This window comes from Panthera tigris, chromosome B1, assembly GCF_018350195.1.
Source record: "Panthera tigris isolate Pti1 chromosome B1, P.tigris_Pti1_mat1.1, whole genome shotgun sequence".
In the NCBI taxonomy this organism is placed as follows: Eukaryota; Metazoa; Chordata; class Mammalia; order Carnivora; family Felidae; genus Panthera; species Panthera tigris.
Genome location: NC_056663.1, coordinates 164,383,547 through 164,405,184, shown reverse-complemented (window position 1 = coordinate 164,405,184; position 21,638 = coordinate 164,383,547). Strand labels below are relative to the sequence as shown.

The 21,638-nt window shown below is 39.0% G+C and overlaps 1 protein-coding gene across 2 annotated transcripts in view; it reads left to right on the top strand.

Moving 5' to 3' along the window:
• ATP10D (ATPase phospholipid transporting 10D (putative)) overlaps positions 1-21,638 on the top strand; it is a 107,119-nt gene that overhangs the window by 51,417 nt on the left and 34,064 nt on the right. For both annotated transcript variants that reach the window (XM_007075911.3, XM_015534760.2), the window contains 7 exons: positions 1,791-1,897; positions 2,180-2,311; positions 2,716-2,843; positions 2,966-3,218; positions 10,723-10,961; positions 18,085-18,273; positions 20,709-21,318. In XM_007075911.3, the coding sequence (XP_007075973.1) occupies positions 1,791-1,897; positions 2,180-2,311; positions 2,716-2,843; positions 2,966-3,218; positions 10,723-10,961; positions 18,085-18,273; positions 20,709-21,318 (1,658 nt within the window). The remainder of the gene's footprint in view (positions 1-1,790; positions 1,898-2,179; positions 2,312-2,715; positions 2,844-2,965; positions 3,219-10,722; positions 10,962-18,084; positions 18,274-20,708; positions 21,319-21,638) is intronic.

Here is a 21,638-nt window from a genome sequence, read left to right as displayed (position 1 = left end):
GAGCCCCACATTGGGCTCTGTGCTAACCGCTCAGAGCCTGGAAACTGCTTTGGATTCTGTGTCTCCTCCTGTCTCTGTCCCTCCCATGCTCATGCTCTGTCTCTCTCTGTCTCTCAATAATAAAATAAACGTTAAAAAAATTTTTTTATATAAAAAATTTTTCATCTGCAAAACCAGGAAGCAGAATTAAATTAAACCCAAGGACACTACACTATAGTTGTCTCTTTGTACCTAAAACCACATATGTGAAAGCATATAAACATAGATCTCCTAGAATAAGGTGTTTGCAAATTATAGGAGTGAAATGACACATCTGTTTCTTTCTCCTTTGTGTATCCTTCTTTGAAGAGTTTTCCTTAGTAATTGCAGGTAGCAAGGATACCAGATAACAATTATAGTTCTCCTACATTTAAGAAAGAAGAAACAACTTATCAACTGAAGTATATTGCTTAGAAAGCAACCTAATTTTAATGCTGAAATTAAGAGGGCATTTTCAAAATAGGTGAAATACATTACTTTTGTTTATTTAAAAAAAAGTCCAGGGGCGCCTGGGTGGCTCAGTCGGTTAAGCAGCCGACTTCGGCTCAGGTCACGATCTCGCGGTCCGTGAGTTCGAGCCCCGCGTTGGGCTCTGGGCTGATGGCTCAGAGCCTGCAGCCTGCTTCCAATTCTGTGTCTCCCTCTCTCTCTCTGCCCCTCCCTCGTTCATGCTCTGTCTCTCTCTGTCTCAAAACTAAAAAACGTAAAAAAAAAATTAAAAAAAAAAGTCCAATTATTTTGCTCTTTATTTTTGCCACTGTTGTAACTTGATCAAGTAATTGCTTTGATAATTTTTAAACCATTTATTACAGAAACTTTCCAACAGGCAAAAGCAGAAAGAAAAATATAATGAACACTCATGGGCTCTCACCCAGATTTAACTATTTCATAATTTTGCCAGCTTTGCCCGCCCCGCCCCCCCCCCCCCCCGCCCCCGCCCCCATCACAGTTTACCACATTTACCAGGCTGCATCCTTGTGGTGGTAGTGAACATTGTTTTCTGGCCATCTGATTTCCTGTAAACTGTCCAGGGACACTTTCAAATCTGATGAAGGACATAGTTTCTTTTTCTACAAAATGACACACACACACACACACACACGTACATGCAGGAAATATCGCATACAATTTCAAAGCCTTCATGGATCTCTTGATCTCCACCCCAGGTGGATTTGCTGTTAGAGACGCTTGATTAGGTACCTGTGGAAATAGGTACTTGCTATTGTGTATCATCTGGAGGCCTGTGATGTCCCCTGTCCCATTGGTGGTTCTATTAAGATTGGTGTTGTCAGCCATATTCTTTCATTATAAAATCCTCATCAGGCTGTCACCTACTGGGTTTAGCAGCCACAAATTACCATTCCCTAGAACAGTCCTTGATTCTATCCAGGTTGAAAATGGAATTTTTCTAATTCTATCAAGAACTTTTCCCTTGTCAGTTACTAAGTTACCTGAAACACAGTTTGTACTAGCAGCACGTTCCTTATTTGGAATATTTTTTTTTTTTGAGGTTTTGTAGTATGAGAAGTTGACAAACAGGAATGATAGAAAATGATGGTAGTTGAGACTTGTTGCATCTTTTACCAAGCCAAAGCAAGATAAGAAAAACAAAGGGCCCAGAGATTTGAAACCTTTCTTGTGACCTGCTTGACTTAATACTCCAGTCAAGAAAACTCAGAATGCATGATTTTTATTTTTACATCCCTACTTTTGCTATTTAAAAATGAATCTCTATGCTATCTTTCTTATAGAGAACATTCCAACAGAGAACGCGTGGGTCTCAGTAAAGAAAATTTATTACTTAGAGGATGCACCATTAGGAACACAGAGGCTGTTGTGGGCATCGTGGTTTATGCAGGTTAGTTACACTTCTGATTTTCACTGTTGTTTCCTCTGTGTTTTTCTTCAAGTTAACATTTTTCGTTTATTCAAAATGCAATCTACAAAAGCAGAAAGGAAATTTTGTCTTCGTAAACTTAATCCTCGGTCTCTTTTTCTAAATGGATCACAAAAGCAAACTAAATTAGCAAAATCTATTGTGCAATTACTCTTTATTAAATTATCTGCCGCAGAGATTTAAAAATATGCTATTTGCTATCTGGCTTTAATTTGCAAATTTTCTGACATGTTACCTACGTAGGCCATGAAACCAAAGCAATGCTGAACAACAGTGGTCCAAGGTATAAGCGCAGCAAATTAGAAAGAAGAGCAAATACAGATGTCCTCTGGTGTGTCCTACTTTTGCTTGTGATGTGTTTAACTGGTGCATTGGGTAGGTAAATTTGATTTTTTTGCTGACGTCTTTTCAGCAAGGTATTTATTTAAAAGTATTTTATTTTCAAAATATTGATGAATATTTGACTTCTGTAAAGGAGGTTTCATTCGCCATTCATTTTTTTCCTCACATCTTTATCTTTCTCAATCTCTGATCTGAAAAACATTAATGTTGATTATATCCAGTTACATGGGGCCACAGTAGTAAAGGGACCTGGCAAGACATTTAAAGAGAGACCGAGACAGGAGAATTTGGAGCCTTTTGAATTTTAATTTGTTTTAAAAAAATAAACAATGGGTCTTCAACCAAAATAAATACTTTTATTCCTCTTTAGGAATGAAGTTCTATATTTACATAGTGTATATGTAGCATTCTTTTGATGTCTGTGTGTTTTTTGAAAGGTCATGGAATCTGGTTGAGTAGATATGAAAACATAATATTTTTTAATATCCCGGAGCCTGATGGACATGTCATATCACCAGTGTTGGCAGGATTCTATATGTTTTGGACCATGATCATTTTGTTACAGGTAATTTATGTTGAGTTCATCACAGAATTTTGAGGACTTTGTTACTTAATCCAACTACATTTGGTTTCTCACCCGTTATTTTCCCTCTCTAATATTTTTTTAAATTGCTTGGTTCCTCTTAGGTCTTGATTCCCATTTCTCTCTATGTTTCCATTGAAATTGTGAAGCTTGGACAGATATATTTTATTCAAAGTGATGTGGATTTCTACAATGAGAAAATGGATTCTACTATTCAGTGCCGGTCTCTGAACATCACCGAGGACCTTGGGCAGATTCAGTACCTCTTTTCTGATAAGACAGGAACTCTCACTGAGAATAAGATGGTTTTTCGAAGATGTAGTGTGGCAGGTTTCGATTACTGCCATGAAGAAAATGGTAAGTGTGGGTTTCTGTGAAAACCAACCTGAAGATTGGGCTTTTTGGCCCCCACTTAAAAGTTTGATAATTCTAGGGACACCTGGGTGGCTCAGTCGGTTAAGCATCCGACTTCAGCTCAGGTCGTGATCCCACTGCTTGCGAGTTCAAGCCCCGTATCGGGCTCTGTGCAGACAGTGCAAGGTCTGCCTGAGATTCCCTCTCTCTGCCCCTCCTCTGCTCTCTGTGTCTCTCAAAATAAATCAACTTTAAAAAAATTTTTTTTAAAATACACTGTATTTTCTCTTAGGCACATACATTTTTAAGCCAGGTTTTGTTGTTACCTGTGAATGCAAGGGATAAAATGTTGAATGTTTATCACATAATCACTACACAAATGTAAAAAAAAATAACTAGTCATACTGGATATGATGATACTCTGCCTTGTTTTATCTTCTTTATTGCATTTTTGTTACAAAAACAATATTTTAGAAAATCTCAGGTAAGCTAAATGAGGAAAAATATAAAAGCCATAAGTAACCCCCACCAGAGTAGACCACTGTTAACATTTTCGTACATTTCTTTTGATTCTTTTTCTTGTACAATTTATGCTTTTTAAACAAAAATGAAATTACAGTGTGCTTTTGCTTTTTTTCTTAAGACTTCAACCATTTTTCTTAAGGCTTCATTGTGACTGCCTTTCTGTTCTCTCCTTACTCTTCTAGAGGCTATGCTATATTGCACTGTAATAATTGCCAAAATTTATGTAAATAATCCACCATTAATTTCGGTTGTCAACATTTACTGTGGTAAGCAATGCTGCAGTGAACCTCACTAGCTAAACTTTCACACCTGTTTGTGAGAGGAGTGTCTTCCAAAATAGTTGACTATGTAGATCCCTATTTTCAAGTAACTTATAGTAGTGTTTCACAAAATATGTGATGAGGAGCATCGCTTTTTTTTTTTTTTTTTTTGTATTCGTAGCATTTCAAATTTTGTGTTTGTAGCATTTAAAAGGGCTGATATCAGCCCTTTCCCGCCACAGTTCCTGAGCACACACTTGGGCCCAGTGAGTGCTTCTCTTCTATAGATAGCCCTTTATGCAGAGAAGGTACCAAGAGACTGAGAATCACATGCTATCATGACTGAACTGTCTGTGGACCATGGAGTGTTGCACTGCTTCTGTAGGTACCAACTTTGCCTGTAAACACTTCTCTACTACACATACATACAGAGATCCTGGTCTCTTTTCTGTAATAGTTTAAAAATAAGGACATGTATACACACTCTGATTGATGAAGGAGGGAGTAGTGGGGGCTACTTCTCTCCAGGATTTAACCCTAAGATATATTATTTTTACTGAAATTAAAGCTAGTTAACCCTTCAGGATTTGGGGGCAAAATCACCGCCTAGGAGATCTGTCCATAAAAAACATCACTGCTCGGAAATAGCCCCGTGCACATATGCATTTGAAATAAACACATCTGATGACACCATTTTATGTTTTAAAACCTTGCAACTTAGGAGCACCTGGTTGGCTCAGTTGGAAGAGTTTATGACTCTTGATCTTGAGGTTGTGAGTTCAAGCCCCACATTGAGTGTAGAGGTTACTTAAATAAATAAACTTAAAAAAAAATAAAACCCTGCAACTTAGAAATTTGGTTAATGAACTAAGTAGCATCAGCAACGCCTCAGTGTGTATTAAAAACACAGAATCTCAGGCTCTCTTTAAAACTTCAATTAAAATCTTCATTTAACAATATTCCCAGGTGATTTATGTGCATATTAAAATTTTAAAGCAATCCTTTAAAAAATTACTGAAAGAGAATGTCTTTTTTAATAGTAATCTTTTTTAGTTCAGAATAGCATTAGATTTATAGAAAAGTTACAAAGATGCTTTTGAGGGTTCCGTTATGCACCCCTATCTAGTTTCCTCTGTCATTAACATCTTACATTAGTTGTATAATACATTTATCATAAGTAATGAACTAATATTGATATCATTATTAACTGAAATCCATGCTTTATTCAGATTTCTTTAGTTTATACCTTTTTCTGTCTGAGGATCCCATCCAGAAGACCATGTGACAGTCCTCATTTAGACTGCTCTAGATTTGAAAGCTTCTAAGGCTTTCTGTTTCTCGATGACCCTAGTTCTGAAGGGCACTATTCAGGGATTTTGTAGAATGTTTCTCAATTTGGGTTTGTCTAGAGAGTGCCTTTATGATGCAGTTTGTGAATCTGATCTACATGGTGAGAGCATTTAGTAGTTTCCAAGAACAAAGATTTTGGAACCAGGCCTCCTGAATCTGATTCCCATCTTTACTGCCTATGGGCTGTATGACTCTGGGCCAGTTACATAATTTCTCTGGGCCTCACTAAAAAAGATCCATAATAGTATTCGTGAAGATAATTCATGAAAAGCCACTCAAAGCATGACACAGAATAAATTCTTTGTAAGTATGAGCTGCCATTGTTTTTGTCATTACAGTTGTCAAAGTAAGAAATAGATTTATCTTTTGAGGAGTTCATGGTCCAATACGGAAAACAGGCATGGAAACGTAAAAATATCTTAGTTCGTCTCATAGGATGAAAATCTGGTGTTTTGGAGGTGATTTTAGCATTGATCAAGGTTTGGGACCTAGAAGGATATTGGGCAAGAAATTTTTGGAATGCTGGAAATGCGCAGGGAGTCAGTTTAGAATAAAAGATTTGTGTGTATCAAGGATACATGGATGATACAGTTGGCCGAAGCTTAGCTGAGCGTGCTGTTTATGAGCAGGTGAAAGTCGGGATGCTGGAAATGTTTGGGGGATTAGTTCATAGCAAAATGCTTGGAGGATATGGGGATGATACATTTGGGAGAAATCCATGTGCACGTTGTGCTGTTCACCCTTGTTTTGGGCCCTTTGAGGAGCACATTGAAAAGTATGATCAATTTTTTGTTCCACAGATTTTTGCTCACTTCTTCCAAATATCAAATAAATGTAAGTAATAGGCCCTGAACAGGTTACTAGATATTTGAAGGAGGATTCAAAAGAGAAGATTAGGGGTTAAATAAGAAAGAGAATTGAAGTAGTTAACCTAGCATCTAACCCAGTACCTACCTTGATAGAAAGACTACATACTTTGCGTTTTCTCCTGTGAGTTGGAAAGCAAGAATTCCTGCCCCACTCTGAGGCATTTATGGAACTAATTAAAACCTGCTTTAAGAGACATATGAAAAGTCTGCATGATCAGCTGGATAGATTAAAAAAAAAATTTTAATGTTTACTTATTTTTGAAAGAGAGAGAGAGAGAGAGAGAGAGAGAGCGCATGAGCCTGAGTGGGGGAGGGGCAGGGAGCGAAGAAGACACAATCTGAAACAGTCTCCAGGCTCCAAGCTGTCAGCACAGAGCTCGACACAGGGCTTGAACTCACCAACCGCGAGATCATGACCTAAGCTGAAGTCAAAGGCTCAACTGACTGAGCCACCCAGGTGCCCTGGATAGATTTTTGTTTATCAGTATGGTAATAAGCTTTTCTTTCTCATACCCAATTTTTGATTTTTTTTTTAAAGTTTATTTATTTATTTTGAGAGAGAGACAGCATGCAAGCAGGGGAGGGCCAGTGACAGAGAGGGAAAGAGAGAGAATCCCAAGCAGGCTCCATACTGTCAACACGGAGTCCGATACAGGGCTCAAACTTACAAAACTGTGTGGTCATGACCTGAGCCGAAACCAAGAGTTGGACGGTTAACCGACTGAGCCATCTCATACCCAATTTTTGAAAAATCTTCACTGAGTCTACAAGTATTACACCTATAGTTTTGTTTTCTGAATCAAATTATAGCTTTACTGTTCTGTTTCCTTCCCATAGCTTTTTACAAAATGATTAAAGGTTGCTCCATGTGTTCTTGAGTCCACTCTTCCAGCGTTATTTATTGAGCAAGTTTGTCCTGTCCTAAGGGCTGAGCTGTCTGGCATTATAGTAATTACACAGTTGCATGAGGACGGATTTCCCTAATGATGTACAGGAGAAATTCCTGAAGTATAAGCCTTTATGTTTCTATAGGTTTTGTAATATTGTAATTATTTATTTTTACAATGGTATCACATCACCAATAAGTTTCTTTAGCTACTCAAGGATTTATCAACCTCAGCACTATTGCCATTTGGGGCTGCATTATTCTTTGAGATGGGTGCGGTTCTGTGCATTCTAAGATGTTTAGATGCCTCCATGGGCTCTGACCACTGAATGCCAATTACACTCCTCCCCCAGTTATAACAACCAGACTGTGTACAGGCATTGCCAAATGTTCGCAGGGGGACAAATTCACCCCTTGTTGAGAATGACTGAACTAACCTATACAGGTAACTGCCAAGGAGATATAACATAGTGGATACATGTACTGGCTTCAGGGTCAGGAAGACCTACATTTAAATCCCAACTCTACCCCCAACTAGCTGTTTAACCATGGTCAAAGTACTTAATCTCTCTGGCTCTTAGCCTCTCTTACCTGCAAAGTGAAACAGTGATAGTTCCTAACTGGTAGCATTATTTTTAAGATGTAAAGGGAAGACCTAGATACAGATATTTACATAAAGACCTAAACAGATGATTGATGAACAGGAAGTACTCAATAAATTTTTTTTTAATGTTTATTTATTTCTGAGACAGAGACAGAGCATGAGTGGGGTAGGGGAAGAGAGAGAGAGAGAGAGAGAGAGAGAGAATCAGAAGCAGGCTCCAGGCTTTGAGCTGTCAGCACAGAGCCTGACGTGGGGCTCGAACTCACAAACCATGAGATCGTGACCTGAGCCGAAGTCGGTCGCTCAACTGACTGAGCCACCCAGGCGCCCCAGGAAGTACTCAATAAATGTCAAGTCCCTACCCCACAACATTCCCTTGATTCTACGGATATTCCATTTATGTGTCTATTCAAACATGCGTTCATTACTCGTTTGATAAATGTTTAAACTAAATACATGGACTCATTGAAATCAAGCAGGGAATATTGGTGTAAAATTATAAAGAATATCATGTTAACATACGTTCAGAACATAACATTCTGAGCACTGGCTGTGAACTTTATAGAACTGGATGTAAGACCAATGATTATTACTTTTGTGAAATGGGGAAAATTCGTTTGATTTCTTTATTACTAAAATTGAGGTATTAATAGTATCTGCCACAGAGGGTTGTCCTAGTTATTAAATGAGACAGATGCCTGGTGCATAGTAACATTCAGTACATTCAGTAGATAGAAGCTTTAAAGACCCAGGGAGTGAGGGCCAGTATAGTTACAGAGGTCACCATTGAGGAACTGGCCTTTGAACTAAGCCTTCAAAGATGTTGAGGATTTATGTAAGTATAGAAAAAGAGAATGGATATTCTGGACAAGGGCACAGGTGAAAATGGAGAACTTCAGTATGTTTGGGATTCAGTAAGTGGATGGGTTTTTGAAGCTGAAAGGCCATACAGGGAAGCATTCTGTATTATTTAGTCAGAGAATATAATGAAACTTGCAGAACTGGAAAGGATCTTAAAGTCATTAAATCCAAATTGTTCATTCGGCCAGCAAGAAAACAGAGGCCCGGGAAAAGTTAAGTGATTTCCTAGAAAACACTGAGTCTTTGGAAGAGTTCGTTCTAGAACTCAGGATCACAACATTGCCTCTTAGCTTCTCTTTGTCCTTGAAAAATACAGATAAAAACTATTGAACAGAATATGAAAATATTTTTTATTTTGAAATTAACTTGCCAAAAGCCATACTCTAAGTAGCTAGACTTGGCTTGAATGCAGCTAGCAATTCAGCAAGTACACATTGACTGATTGTTTACTCTGTACTCCTGGACATAATGATTAACAAGGCAGATAGGGGCCCTCTCACAGAGCTTCTGTTGAATAGTCACAAATAAATTAATTCTTAAATCAAGAAAAATAATTAAATAATGAAAAGTGCTTTTCAGAGAATTAAAATGAGATGATATGATAGAATGATTGGAAGGCATTTTGGATTGGGTAGGGGAGCAAGGCCTTTCTAAGGGTTACAGCTTAGATCTGAATAACATAATCTTGAAGTTCAGATGCGAAAACCTACCAGTTACAGGCAGCAGCTAGTATAGAGGCTCTCAGGCTGAAATGAGCTTGGCAATTTTCAAAGTAAGAAAAGAAGGCCAGGGAGGCTGGATTTTAGTGGACATGTGGAAGAGGAAGGGGCAAGAAACTTCAAGAAGATCAGCAAAGGTCAGATCATTTTGAGCTATGTAAGCCAACATATGGAAAATTTTGTGCAGGAGTTATGTGATCAGCTTTTATATTTTAGGAAGATCACTGTAGCTACTGGTTAAGGAATGGAATGCCGAGGGGTAAGGAGACCAGTTATGAGGCTGTTAGCACTGGTCCAGTTGAGAGATAATGGTGGCTTGGGTTAAGGAAATGAAGATGGAGAGAATTCGAGATATTAGAGATATTTTGGATAAATAATGGACAGCTATTGGTGATGCTTTACAGCAAAACAAAACAGACAAACCAAAACTGACAAAACTCTCTGCATTTTTGGAGTTTATATTCTACTCGATGATTCAAAAAATAAATAAGATCTATAGTGTGTAGATGGTGGTAAGCTCTGAAGTGGTTATATCTGGAAAGTCTGCTGACAAGGGACATGCTAAGAGACTTGAGAAAGGTAAAGGAGTTAGCCATGCAGATAATCTGCTTGAAGAACTGAATAGACATCTAACTAGAAGTATCAGGTGGAGAGTTGGATATATATAGGAGTCTGGATTCCAGTTAGAAGTTAAAAATCATGTGCACAGAGTTGGCATTTCAAATGTGGACCAGGTGATATCACCAAGGAAGAGTGTATAGGTGGAGAAGGGAAGGAGCTCCTGCAGCAACCCAGTATTTGATTGAAGAGAAGATAGCAGGAGAAAATAAGAAGGAATAGCCACTGAAGTAGGAGGAAAAACAGGTACACATCATGTCAGAGAAACCAAAAGAGCCATTTCAAGCAGAGAACGGTCACCTCTGTTGGATGTTGCTAAGGATGCATATAAGATATGGACAGATGCAGTAATGGGATTTGATAACGTGGAACTCATGGGCAACCTTGCCAAAAGTAGTGTCAGTGGACAGACAGGGACAGAAAGCCATGAGATTGGTTGAGGGGAGCTTGGTGTAAGCGAAGGAGGGGAAAGTTGTAAACGTGAAGTCCTTGAGAAGGCCAGAGGAGCGGGAGGCAGATCATGAGTGGAGAGCTTGGCATTTGAAGCTTTATCCATAGTAGTAGGAGGGTTCAGATACAGATGTGGATAGGTTGGTAGATTTGACGATAGGATAAGAAGGGAGTTGCTGTCTGATTGCTTTTACTTTTCCCAACGAGGTAAGTTCATGAAGGGAATCTGGAGAGGGGAGTTTGGAGGGCAGTTTTTGAAAAGGGAGGAGATGGTGTGGAATAGCTGTTTAAGTAAATGTCTGGCATATTCAGTTTGCAAATGGTTCTTCTCAGGTAATGACCCAGTATGATTTTTTATCGCTCAGCCAAGAGGTTAGAGTCCTACCAGGAAGCTGCCTCTGAAGATGAAGATTCCATGGACACTCCCAGCGGCTCCCTCACCAATATGACAAAACCGAGGACCCCCAGCTGCAGGACAGTTCATAATGGGCCCTTGGGAAGTAAATCCTTGAATCATCTTGCTGGGAGCTGTTTAGCTGTGGGAAGTGGAGAAGGAGCCAGTGAAGGGCCTCACTCCAGACAGGCTGCTTTCAGTAGCCCCATTGTAAGTGTGAATATGTGACTTGAATCTTGTATATCTATAATGAATAATGAAAGAACATCCCCCTAATTATGACAGAGCCAAACACTGTTGTCTTTTCTACCTGAGAAGAGACTACATAATTGTGGTTCAGTGTAATTGCCCACACAAAATTAGAAATATAAGCAAACAGTATCATAGCTTCCTAATTTGTGGGATACTTCAGTGTTGAGAGATAGTGTATCATTTCTGAAATAGCATAGTATTTCTGATCAGGGCCAATGGTGCCTAAGCCTAAAGAAGGCTGCCTTGGGGCAGCTCAGTTGGCTAAGTGTCCAACTCTTGATTTTGGCTCAGGTCATGATCTCAGGGTTGTGAAATCAAGCCCCGCATTGGGCTCTGCACTGAGCCTGGAACCTGGTTACCATTCTCTCCCCCCCCGACTCTCTTCCCCCATGCTCATGCTCTCATTCTCATTCTCTCTCTCTCTCTCTCTCTCTCTGTCTCTGTCTCTGTCTCTCTGGAAAAACAAAAACAAAAACAGCTGCCTTGGGTTACAGACCATGACTCACTCTCAGAACCAGCAAAGCTTTCCAGAGTTATCTCATAGACAGCTAAGTATGTCTGAATGACATATGTACTGTCAGTACCCTCCAAGGCCTTTTTTTCTGCATTTTTCCCCCCAGTCCCACCAAACCTGTGTCCTCTTCCCCATTCTGAGTCCTCAGAATGACATTTTCTGATATTTCTATTTTAGAGCTCATCTGGGTATCACTTGAGTTCCTGAGGGAAGTTTTGGAAGCTGTTTAGTTATACCCATTGACAAACCCATTTTGCTGAAGAAAAATCTAGAGGGCCATGTGGAAGATGGGAAAGAGGAATGATACTTACATGAAAGAATCAGAGTTCAAAAGTTTTGCTGTACTTAGAATTGTTTCTGTAAACCTTCAGCTGCCCTTTCTGCCTTCCACATCTCATTAACTCTTGTGGTTTACCAAGATGAGGATTCCCCAGGCTTGAGACTGGCAACTGGTCTAAAGTAGGTGGCGTAACAAGAACAAATCCACTTTGGGGAAACTTTGTGTGTCTGCATTGAATTTATTGTATGGTTTTCGTAGCAGAGATGTGATCTGAATAGATGCCAGTGGTCTCTTTTGTTCTGGAAAGGCCTTGAAGGGAATCTCCTGGCTCTTTTCAAAGTTGCCAGTAAAAATTTCAGGAGTGAGCATAATCATTTCCATGCAACTCATTTAGTTCATTCCTGTGGCACTGAAGATATAGCACCTGTCATATTGTATCTTGGCCACATGTCAGACTATTCCAAACATCTAGGCTTAATTTTTTTTCTCCAACTTCTGAAAGGAAAATAGGAAAAGAATGCATACAGCCTCTTCTGTGCATTCACTATAAAGCTGTATCAGAAATAGATATATATTTTTTTCTCTTTTTACCTATTCCTGTACTGATCTTTTACATTTTCCACCCATGCAAAGTTAACCACATGTTGACCCATGTTTACTTGGAAATAGGACATTGGTGACCCACTGGGGTTGTGCCCTACCCACCCTCTCAGTTTCCTGATTTAGCCTCATCTCCTTGGAAAAAAAGTGATGTTTCTTAAAGTCTGTTCTTTTATCTGTACCATTTTCTCCATCTAACATTTTTTCTTCCCATTGGCAACCTACCTCTGTCTACCAAATCTGATGAAACACTTATTTCTTATAAGACTATGTTAAATACTCTCTTCTGAAGACTTCCCAGACTCTCTTTTCTCAGCTTCTGAGTTCTGTGTACCCATTCCCTCCCTTCCTTAGTTCTCATTACGCAGGCCTTATTTATGCCCCCTGAAATATGCCAATAGCTCCTTAAGAGCAAGAACTTAACATCTTGAATTCTCAAGATCTGTCTCAGGGACTCATGTGTCCATTCTCAATAAAGTAGTTTTGAAGGTTGTTAAGTGAAGCTGCTTAACAGGCTCAGCCTTCCCACTCAGTGCATTTTGTTTTCACTTGCCCTTTATTTCAATGCCATGTGCCATTTTGATTGTAAAGATGCACTGGGGGTGTTTTGTGTTTTCAAAACCACACCATTATATATAGGATAAAGAGGTCTTCCTTGAAATATGAGATCATCTCACTCTTGCTCTAGACAAGTTGATTTTATCCTTTCGAGACTAAAGATTATTTTGAGAAAGCTATAGATTCTTTGACCTGAAAAATTAGCATCTGTTAAATTTTTGCATCCAGTTCCAGAAGCCTGTCGGTGGAGCCCCGGTTAAGAGCACCAGCTTGAGAGCACACTGAGAGCTGTGATGTCTAGAAATGGAAAATTGTAAGCTAGCACCTTGCATGGAGATGCAGGTTAAGAGCCAGGGAGTAAGGATCCTAGGCGGGCTGCTGGCAAAAATATTCCAAGCTTTGGGAATTAACATGTCATTGAAGCCCCAGGCTCCTGGGTTCATACTACCTATTTAGAAATAGAAACCTTTTCTTTGTAAGCCAAGGTTGTTTATGCTTCTTTCCTCCTCTTTATGTTTTTGTTCAACAGGAGTGCTGTTTCTTCTACCCAGGTGACTATTCTCTTAGATCTCTATGTGGCTTTCCTTTCTGTCACTGAGATCTCAGCTTTAGTGTCACCTCTTCAGTAAACCTTCCCTACCACCTAATCCAGAGTTCTTTCCACCCCTCCTGTCTCTCTCTGTCTCAATCTAGAAGCATCTTATTGTTTATAGGTTAGTTTTTGTATCTGCTATCTCCCCTAACTAGAATGTGAGCTGCACACAAGCCAGGATCGTATCTGTCCTATGCATCCCTCTGTCCTTGAGGAGTGCCTGATGCCATAGATGCAACAGTGAATATTTATGGGATGAATGAATGAATGAATGAATAGATTAATGAAAAACAATGGCAAAATACTAGACACAGGGATGTAAAATGAGTAAGACATGTCCTTATCCTTCAGTTTTGTTTCTAGGCAGAGGAGGCAGACATAAAAATAAATAAAAACAATCCTATATTAAAGATGCAGTAATAGTGGGTGAACCCAAAGTATAGTGAGGGCACAAAGAATGGAGTGTTCAACTCTCAAGGGAGGAGGAGGGATCAAGAAGGGCTGCAGAAAAGAGGTAAAACTTGAGTTAGGATTAAACTAATAAGGAGGGATTTACAGAGCAGAAAAGAAAGTAACCTCAAGCCCAAAAGACCTAGACTTTGCAGCAATAAAAATGAAAATTGGGGTAAGAGAAATGGACCTGAAGAGAGAGGGTCAGTAATTGATAAACATAGGTGGGAAATAAAGCCAGAAAAGGTGGGGAAGGTGGCCGAGAATTACTAAAAAGGAAGCATGATTCGAAGGAAAGCCACTAAGTTTAAATTGATATTTAAACATGTCTTAGAGAGGGGCGCCTGGGTGGCTCAGTTGGTTAAGCCTCTGACTTTGGCTCAGGTCATGATCTCGTGGTTCTTGAGTTCGAGCCCCGCATCAGCTCTGTGCTGACAGCTCAGAGCCTAGAGCCTGCTTCAGATTCTGTGTCTTTCTGTCTGTCTCCCTCCCTCTCTCTCTCTCTTTCTCAAAAATAAACACATATTAGAAAAAAAATTTTTAACATTTCTTAAGAAGAGTTCCACTCTGAAATGTTTTTTTGTTTTTTGTTTTGTTTTGTTTTTGTTTTTGACTTAGTACACATTAGCATTCTGAGATGCCTCTGGAAATATTTTCTAACTCATGGGATCTCACAAGCAATAGATGACAGTATATTTGCCAAATATCATGTGACGAGTTTCCCAAGCATCCCTTGCTGACTAAGCATTGAGTAAGAAAGAAGTCTCTCAAACATTACCACTGTCTTCTATTGACTTTGGCAAGGAGGTCCTGAGGAAAGGATTATTCTCTGAGTAACTGAGGGCCCAGACACTGGCTCAGTGTTACTGTGTACGTGAGATGTGTGAGGAAATATGGCTGACTCATTAGTGAACAGCCATCAGAATATTAGTGCCTATGAACTCCACCAAACTATGTCTCATATCACAGGATAGTAGATGTTGATGTATTTAAATAGAAATTTGAGAATGCTTTGTGACAGCATATAATTTGGACCCATTGTGAGCCTGGTGATCTGCCTATAGGTTCCTGTTGTACGGGTATCACCTCACTCATTATCTCATTGACTTTATACAACCACCCTGTGAGGTAGGTGTTATTTTTACCATTACTCAGAAGAAGAAAATGAAGCTCGGGGAGTTGAAGCACGCTACCTGAGGATAGCAGCGACTATGCAGTGAGTCCAGGATCTAAACTCAAACTCATGCGATTTTTCAGCCTGTGCTGTTTTCTTATTAAGCCTACGCTAGTTCTCCCCAAACTAAGCATAAAATACAAGCCATGGTCTTTTGAGCCTAATATCACACATCTCACATCTCCACCGTTTTCTCCTATCTCTAAATCACCTCTCCTGGCTTCCTGCAGTCAGTATGCCAACCGACTACATGCACGACTTCTCTAGAATACAATGGCATTTTAGTGAAATTTGATTTGTAGTTGATGATCCCTCTTTTGATTCATCTGAAAAATTTCTAAAGCAGTTGTCTACATGTGACTGTTTTATAAACCATTTTCTAGCACAACATTCTTTTGTTAAAACTAGTACTCTTCAGTAAATGTGAGAAGCACTGTGTTAAAATGGATATGTAGTTTTTTCAATAGCAGAACTTCTTAGAGGTAATTTGTACTAAGAATCTTTTTTTTTAATTTTTTTTAATTAAAAAAAATTTTTTTTAACGTTTTTATTTTTGAGACAGAGAGAGACAGAGCATGAATGGGGGAGGGTCAGAAAGAGAGGGAGACATAGCATCTGAAACAGGCTCCAGGCTCTGAGCTGTGCTGACAGCTCACGGACTGTGAGATCATGACCTAAGCCGAAGTTGGACGCTTAACCGACTGAGCCACCCAGGCGCCCCTTTTTTTTTACTTTTTTAATATTTATTTTGGGGAGAAAGAGAGCGAGCGAGCACGAGTAGGGGAAGGGCAGAGAGAGGGGGACAGAGGATCTGAAACAGGCTCCATGCTGTCAGCAGAGAGCCAGATGTGGAGCTCAGACTCAAGAACCATGAGATCACGACCTGAGCTGAAGTCAAGAGTTGGACGCTTAACCGACTGAACCACCCTATGCTAAGAATCTTTAAGAGGAGGGCACAGGGCAGATATTGACAATATATTTGATGATCAGAAATCTCTTGGAGGGGCGCCTGGGTGGCTCAGTCAGTTGAGCATCCAACTTTGGCTCAGGTCACAATCTCACATTCGTGGGTTCAAGCCCCTGCATCGGGCTCTGTGCTAACAGCTCAGAACCTGGCGCCTGCTTTGGGATTCTGTGTCTTCCTCTCTCTCTGCCCCTCCCATGCTCATGCTCTCTTTCTTTCTCAAAAAATAAAATGAAAATGTTAAAAAAAAAGAAAAATCTCTTGGAGAAACCCTCATTAATGTCATGTATATTACTAGGTAATATTCTTTATATATGTTTGCCTGCTCATACTAATGTTTATTTTGGAGAGGTTCTTTTGTTTGTTTCTGTTTTTGTTTTTATTATAGTAATGATTTGAACCATAAAATTTTTTGTACGAACCATAAAATAACATGGTATGAATAATGTCCTCACTTTTAAAAGAGGTGGTACTCATCAGTTGTTAGATGAATCATCAGTTGCTGTTGGATGCTCTGGAAACTGTGTATTTTTTTTTCTTTTCAAATTTTTATTTAAATTCTAATTAGTTGATATACAATGCAATATTGGTTTCAGGAGTAGAATTCAGTGATTCATTACTTACATACAACATCCAGTGTTCATCATAACTAAGTGCCCTTCTTAATGCCCACCACCCATCTAGCTCATCCCCCACCAACCCCCCTCCATCAACTCTCAGTTTGTTCTCTATCAATAAAAATCTCTTATGGTTTATTTCCCTCTCGTCCTTTCCCCCTTCCCATATGTTTATCTGTTTTGTTTCTTAAATTCCACATATGACTGAAGTCATACAGTATTTGTCTTTTCCTGACTGACTTGCTTAGCATTATATACTCCAGCTTCATCCATGTTGTTGCAAATGGCAAGATTTCATTCTTTTTGATGGCTGAATAATATCCCATTGTTTATATATACCACCTCTTCTTTATCCATTCATCAGTCAGTGGACATTTGGGCTCTCTCCATAGTTTGGCTATTGTTGATAGTACTGCTATAAGTATTGGGGTGCATATATTCCTCCAAATCTGTATTTTTGTATCCTTTGGATAAATACCTGGTAGTGCAATTGCTATGTCATAGGGTAGTTCTATTTTTAACTTTTTGAGGAACCTCGATACTGTTTTGCAGAGCGGCTGCACCAGTTTGCATTCCCACCAACAGTGCAATAGAATTCCCCTTTCTCCACATCCTTGCCAACACCTGTTGTTTATTGTGTTAATTTTAGTCATTCTGACAGGCGTGAGGGGGTGTCTCATTGTAGTTTTGATTTGTATTTCCTTGATGGTGAGTGATGTTGAGCATCTTTTCACGTGTCTGTTAGCCATCTGGATGTCTTCTTTGGAAAAGTGTCTATTCATGTCTTTTGCTCCTTTCTTCACTGGATTATTATTTTTTTTTTTTTTGGATGTTGGGTTTGATAAGTTCTTTATAGATTGTGGATACTAATCCTTTATCTGATATGTCATTTGCAAATATCTTCTCCCATTCCGTCGGTTGTCTTTTAGTTTTGTTGATTTTTTTTTCCTTCTCTGTGCAGAAGCTTTTTATCTTGATGAACGCCCAATAGTTCACTTTTGTCAACTATGTATTTCAAAATAGAAAAACAGTCAACTAGATTTTGGTGGAAGGCATTGTTCCTATCTCCTGTTGAATTTAAGTTAATAGTCAAGGTGTTCTCCATCAGTATTGTGCATTCTGGATTTTCCTTTTTTTTTTTTTTTTTTTTTTGGTCTGTTATTTATCCTATTCTCACTTCCCATGATGCCATGTTAAATGTTTTTTAGAAGAGTAAAGTTTACTATCTCATTGTGCATAGAGTGTGGTTATAAAAGCTACTTCTCATGTAAATTTAAAGCTCTCATTTTTAGATACTTAACATAACAACACTTTTTCTAATTGGGTTTTCAGGAAACAGATGTGGTACCAGACACCAGACTTTTGGACAAATTTAATCAGATTACACCTCAGCTTTTTACACCACTAGATGAGGCTGTCCCAAATCCACCACTGGAGACTTTGTATATCATTGACTTCTTTATTGCATTGGCAATTTGCAACACTGTAGTGGTTTCTGCTCCTAACCAACCACGACAAAAGGTAAAGTCTCTAATGCAAACAAGGATCACCTTCTAGAAGAGAACTTTGGGTTTAAATGTACTTGTACTGGCCTTGTTATGTAGATAATAATTAACACTATTACTAATGATAATAATAATAGCAGTTGACACACACCACTTAATCTGTGTTCTGGACATATGTTCTAAGTGATTTACTGGTATTAACATGTGCAATCCTCCGAACAACTTCCTAAGTTGGATAATATTACTCCACCATTCCATTTTGCCATTGAGGTTAAGTAACTATCCTGGGGTCACAGAGCCAGTATGTGGGGGAAGCAGGATTTGAACCCATGAAGTAGGACTCAGTGCTGCTCTACTATTTTGCCTCTTGAAGGATAGCTGATGAGAACAGTTCTTGTGGAATGTGGCTGTGCTCATTTTGCAGTTTCCTTACCCAATCAAAGCTTCTTTGAGGCTTCTGAGACCTCCAATGTCATATGCACTACATCAGGCAAAATTTAAAGTATTAGATTCATTATCATGTTTCACGATAGGGTACCTTTTTTCATGTACCAGTTGGGTTAGTTCTAACTCAGTTTAAAATCCAGCACATTTATAGTGTACCAAGATTCTGCAGTTCCCACAAAAGCTAGATTTAAAAAGCCTATTTGTAGCTTAGAATTTATGTAAAAATTCACTTTCAATTAAAAAGAAAAACTTGTTTTAAAGACTGGTGATTCACCACATGCTGTGCTGTGTTCCTCGTGCGAAGAACTCTCTTCCCTTTTGCACACACCCACTTAAATTCAGTTTGCAGCACAACCCAGTTACATTTTAATTTCCCATCAGATCATCTTTTTTTGGCAAATTCAGAGGTGGTCAACTTTACCATAAAAATAACTTATTTCCAATTAAGCTTTTATCAGAAAACTGTTTTTATAAGGTTTTCAATTAGAGAGTTGCTCTTTGGAAAGTGATTATGTACTTAGAGAATAAATTACTGGATATTTTTTCCTCCTCGTGTAACAGTTTTTCTCGTGCATCTGTATCCAAAGTAGGCATCTTCTGGTGTTTTTTTGTTTGAAAATGTTGTTGCCTTATCCCCAAAGAATAGAATATGCTGTTGTCTGAAAGAAAATCTCTAGAGCTATAAAAGCCTAAGCTTTATGATATTTTGAGGTAATGATAGACCATGACTAATAAGTTAATCAGAATCTGTCAGGAATATGAAAACCTCATCTGTGGTTGTTTCTCTTCATTTCTGAGTTGCTGATAAGTCTGAAAATTGACCAGCATAGGTGTCTCCAACTATCCAAAGATTAATAATGTTTAGGAAAACACTTCCATATTTTGGGCTTTTCAGAATGAGAAAATTTTAGGATTTAATTGGCCTTCATAATTAATATTAAACTCTAAGTTTAATCACTGATAAAAGTTGAGAGCTAGAAAAGAAAATAAGGCTACAAATTAGAAAAAATATGTAATAGAAATTCACACTGTGAATTTCTGCTAATAAGCTAATAATTTCTGCTGATAACACTTAAAGTGACTTTGTTCACTGGCCTTTTTAAAACAACAGAAAAAGTCATGGTAACAATCTTATAGAATCTGAAAAATAAAAGAGGAAAACAACCCATTTTGTTAATCTTTTAGCTTTCTTTCAGTGTTTTAAATGCATATTATCACTCATTTGTTCTTATGTTCATACAATTTTTATTTTTATGTTGTTCACATGAATTTTATATTTTAAAGCTTTACCAATTTTACCCCATAGGCTTTATAAATTTTATTTTGTAAGGACTGTATAACATTTCAGGAAGATTTTTCTGCTTTGCTATTTTTGAATACTTAATTTGCTTATAATTTTTAAATTTGCTATTGCTAGGATGTACATAATAAAGATTATGGATCACCTATATTTTAAGTTATTCGTTAGGAAAAGTTGCTTTAATATGCCCACTGCTGGCAATATTGGCATTTTATCTCTTTTGCTATTATTTGCCAAATTTCTTTCTAAATGGTTGTAGAAATTTATAGTGCCATCAACGTTAGCACATCTTTTTCATTATGGCCATTTTAATTTTTGTTAATGTTTTCTGGGACAGTTTTTTTTTTTTAATGTTTATTTATTTTGAGAGAGAGAGAGAGAGAGATAACATGAGGAGGGAAGGGGCAGACAAAGGGAGAGAGAGAATCCCAAGCAGGCTCTGTGCTGGCAGCACGAAGCCTGATGCAGGGCTCAAACTCACAAACCTTGAGATCATAACGTGGGCTGAAATCGAGAGTCGGACACTTAACCAACTGCGCCACCCAGGCACCCCTTTTCTGGGGCAGTTTTAAGTATGAAGAAGCAGGCTGCTAGTTATTTAAGGAGGGGTAATTCTTACCTTCTTTTTTCCTGGTTTGACTTCAACATGGTTATGAACTGCTTTTGACTATATGATGGAGACCCTCCCAAATTGTCTTCCCTAGATTGGACTCTCATCACTGAGTGGAATGCCTATCAAGTCCTTGGAAGAGATTAAAAACCTCTTCCAGAGATTGTCTGTGCGAAGATCAAGTTCGCCGTCACTTGCCAGTGGGAAAGAGCCATCTTCTGGGATCCCAAGTGCCTTTGTGAGCAGACTCTCTCTCTTTAGTCGAATGAAACTGGCTTCACCTGTGGAGGAAGAGGTCTCCCAAACTAGCGAGAGCCCTCGGGACTCTAGTGATTGTGCTCGCCCTACGGAGACTGAGAAACAGAACTGTGATGCAGGCCTCACCGATGGCAAGGTGGAATGCTCCCCTGGACAGCCGTGGGCCTCCAGCCTGTGTTATGAGGCTGAGAGCCCAGACGAAGCGGCCTTGGTGTATGCCGCCCGGGCTTACCAATGCACTTTACGGTCCCGGACACCAGAGCAGGTCATGGTGGACTTCGCTGCTTTGGGGCCATTAACGTTTCAACTCCTGCACATCCTGCCTTTCGACTCAGTAAGAAAAAGAATGTCTGTTGTTGTTCGACACCCCCTTTCCAACCAAGTCGTGGTATACACAAAGGGTGCGGATTCTGTAATCATGGAGTTGCTCTCTGTGGCTTCCCCAGGTGAGTTCATACAGAACTGAAAGCGGGGGTATCAAGGGCTCAGAAATTCAAAGGCCACTCCAGATGGTTTTATAAAGACAAGCAAGTGGATATTTGGGGGATCAGCTGCACTTGGCAAAGTAGGGGAAGCTGCCTAGGATTTGGTGAGAAAGCATGTAAGTCTGGGGGCTATACAAACCTGGGTGCAGATCTGACCTATGTCTTCGTAAAGTTACCTACTACTCTGTGCCTAAGTGTTCAATAAATGGGGATTATAGTACCTTTTTTGTAGGTTCCTCAGAGGTTTAATGACACGCCATATCCAGTATATGGAGAGCCTT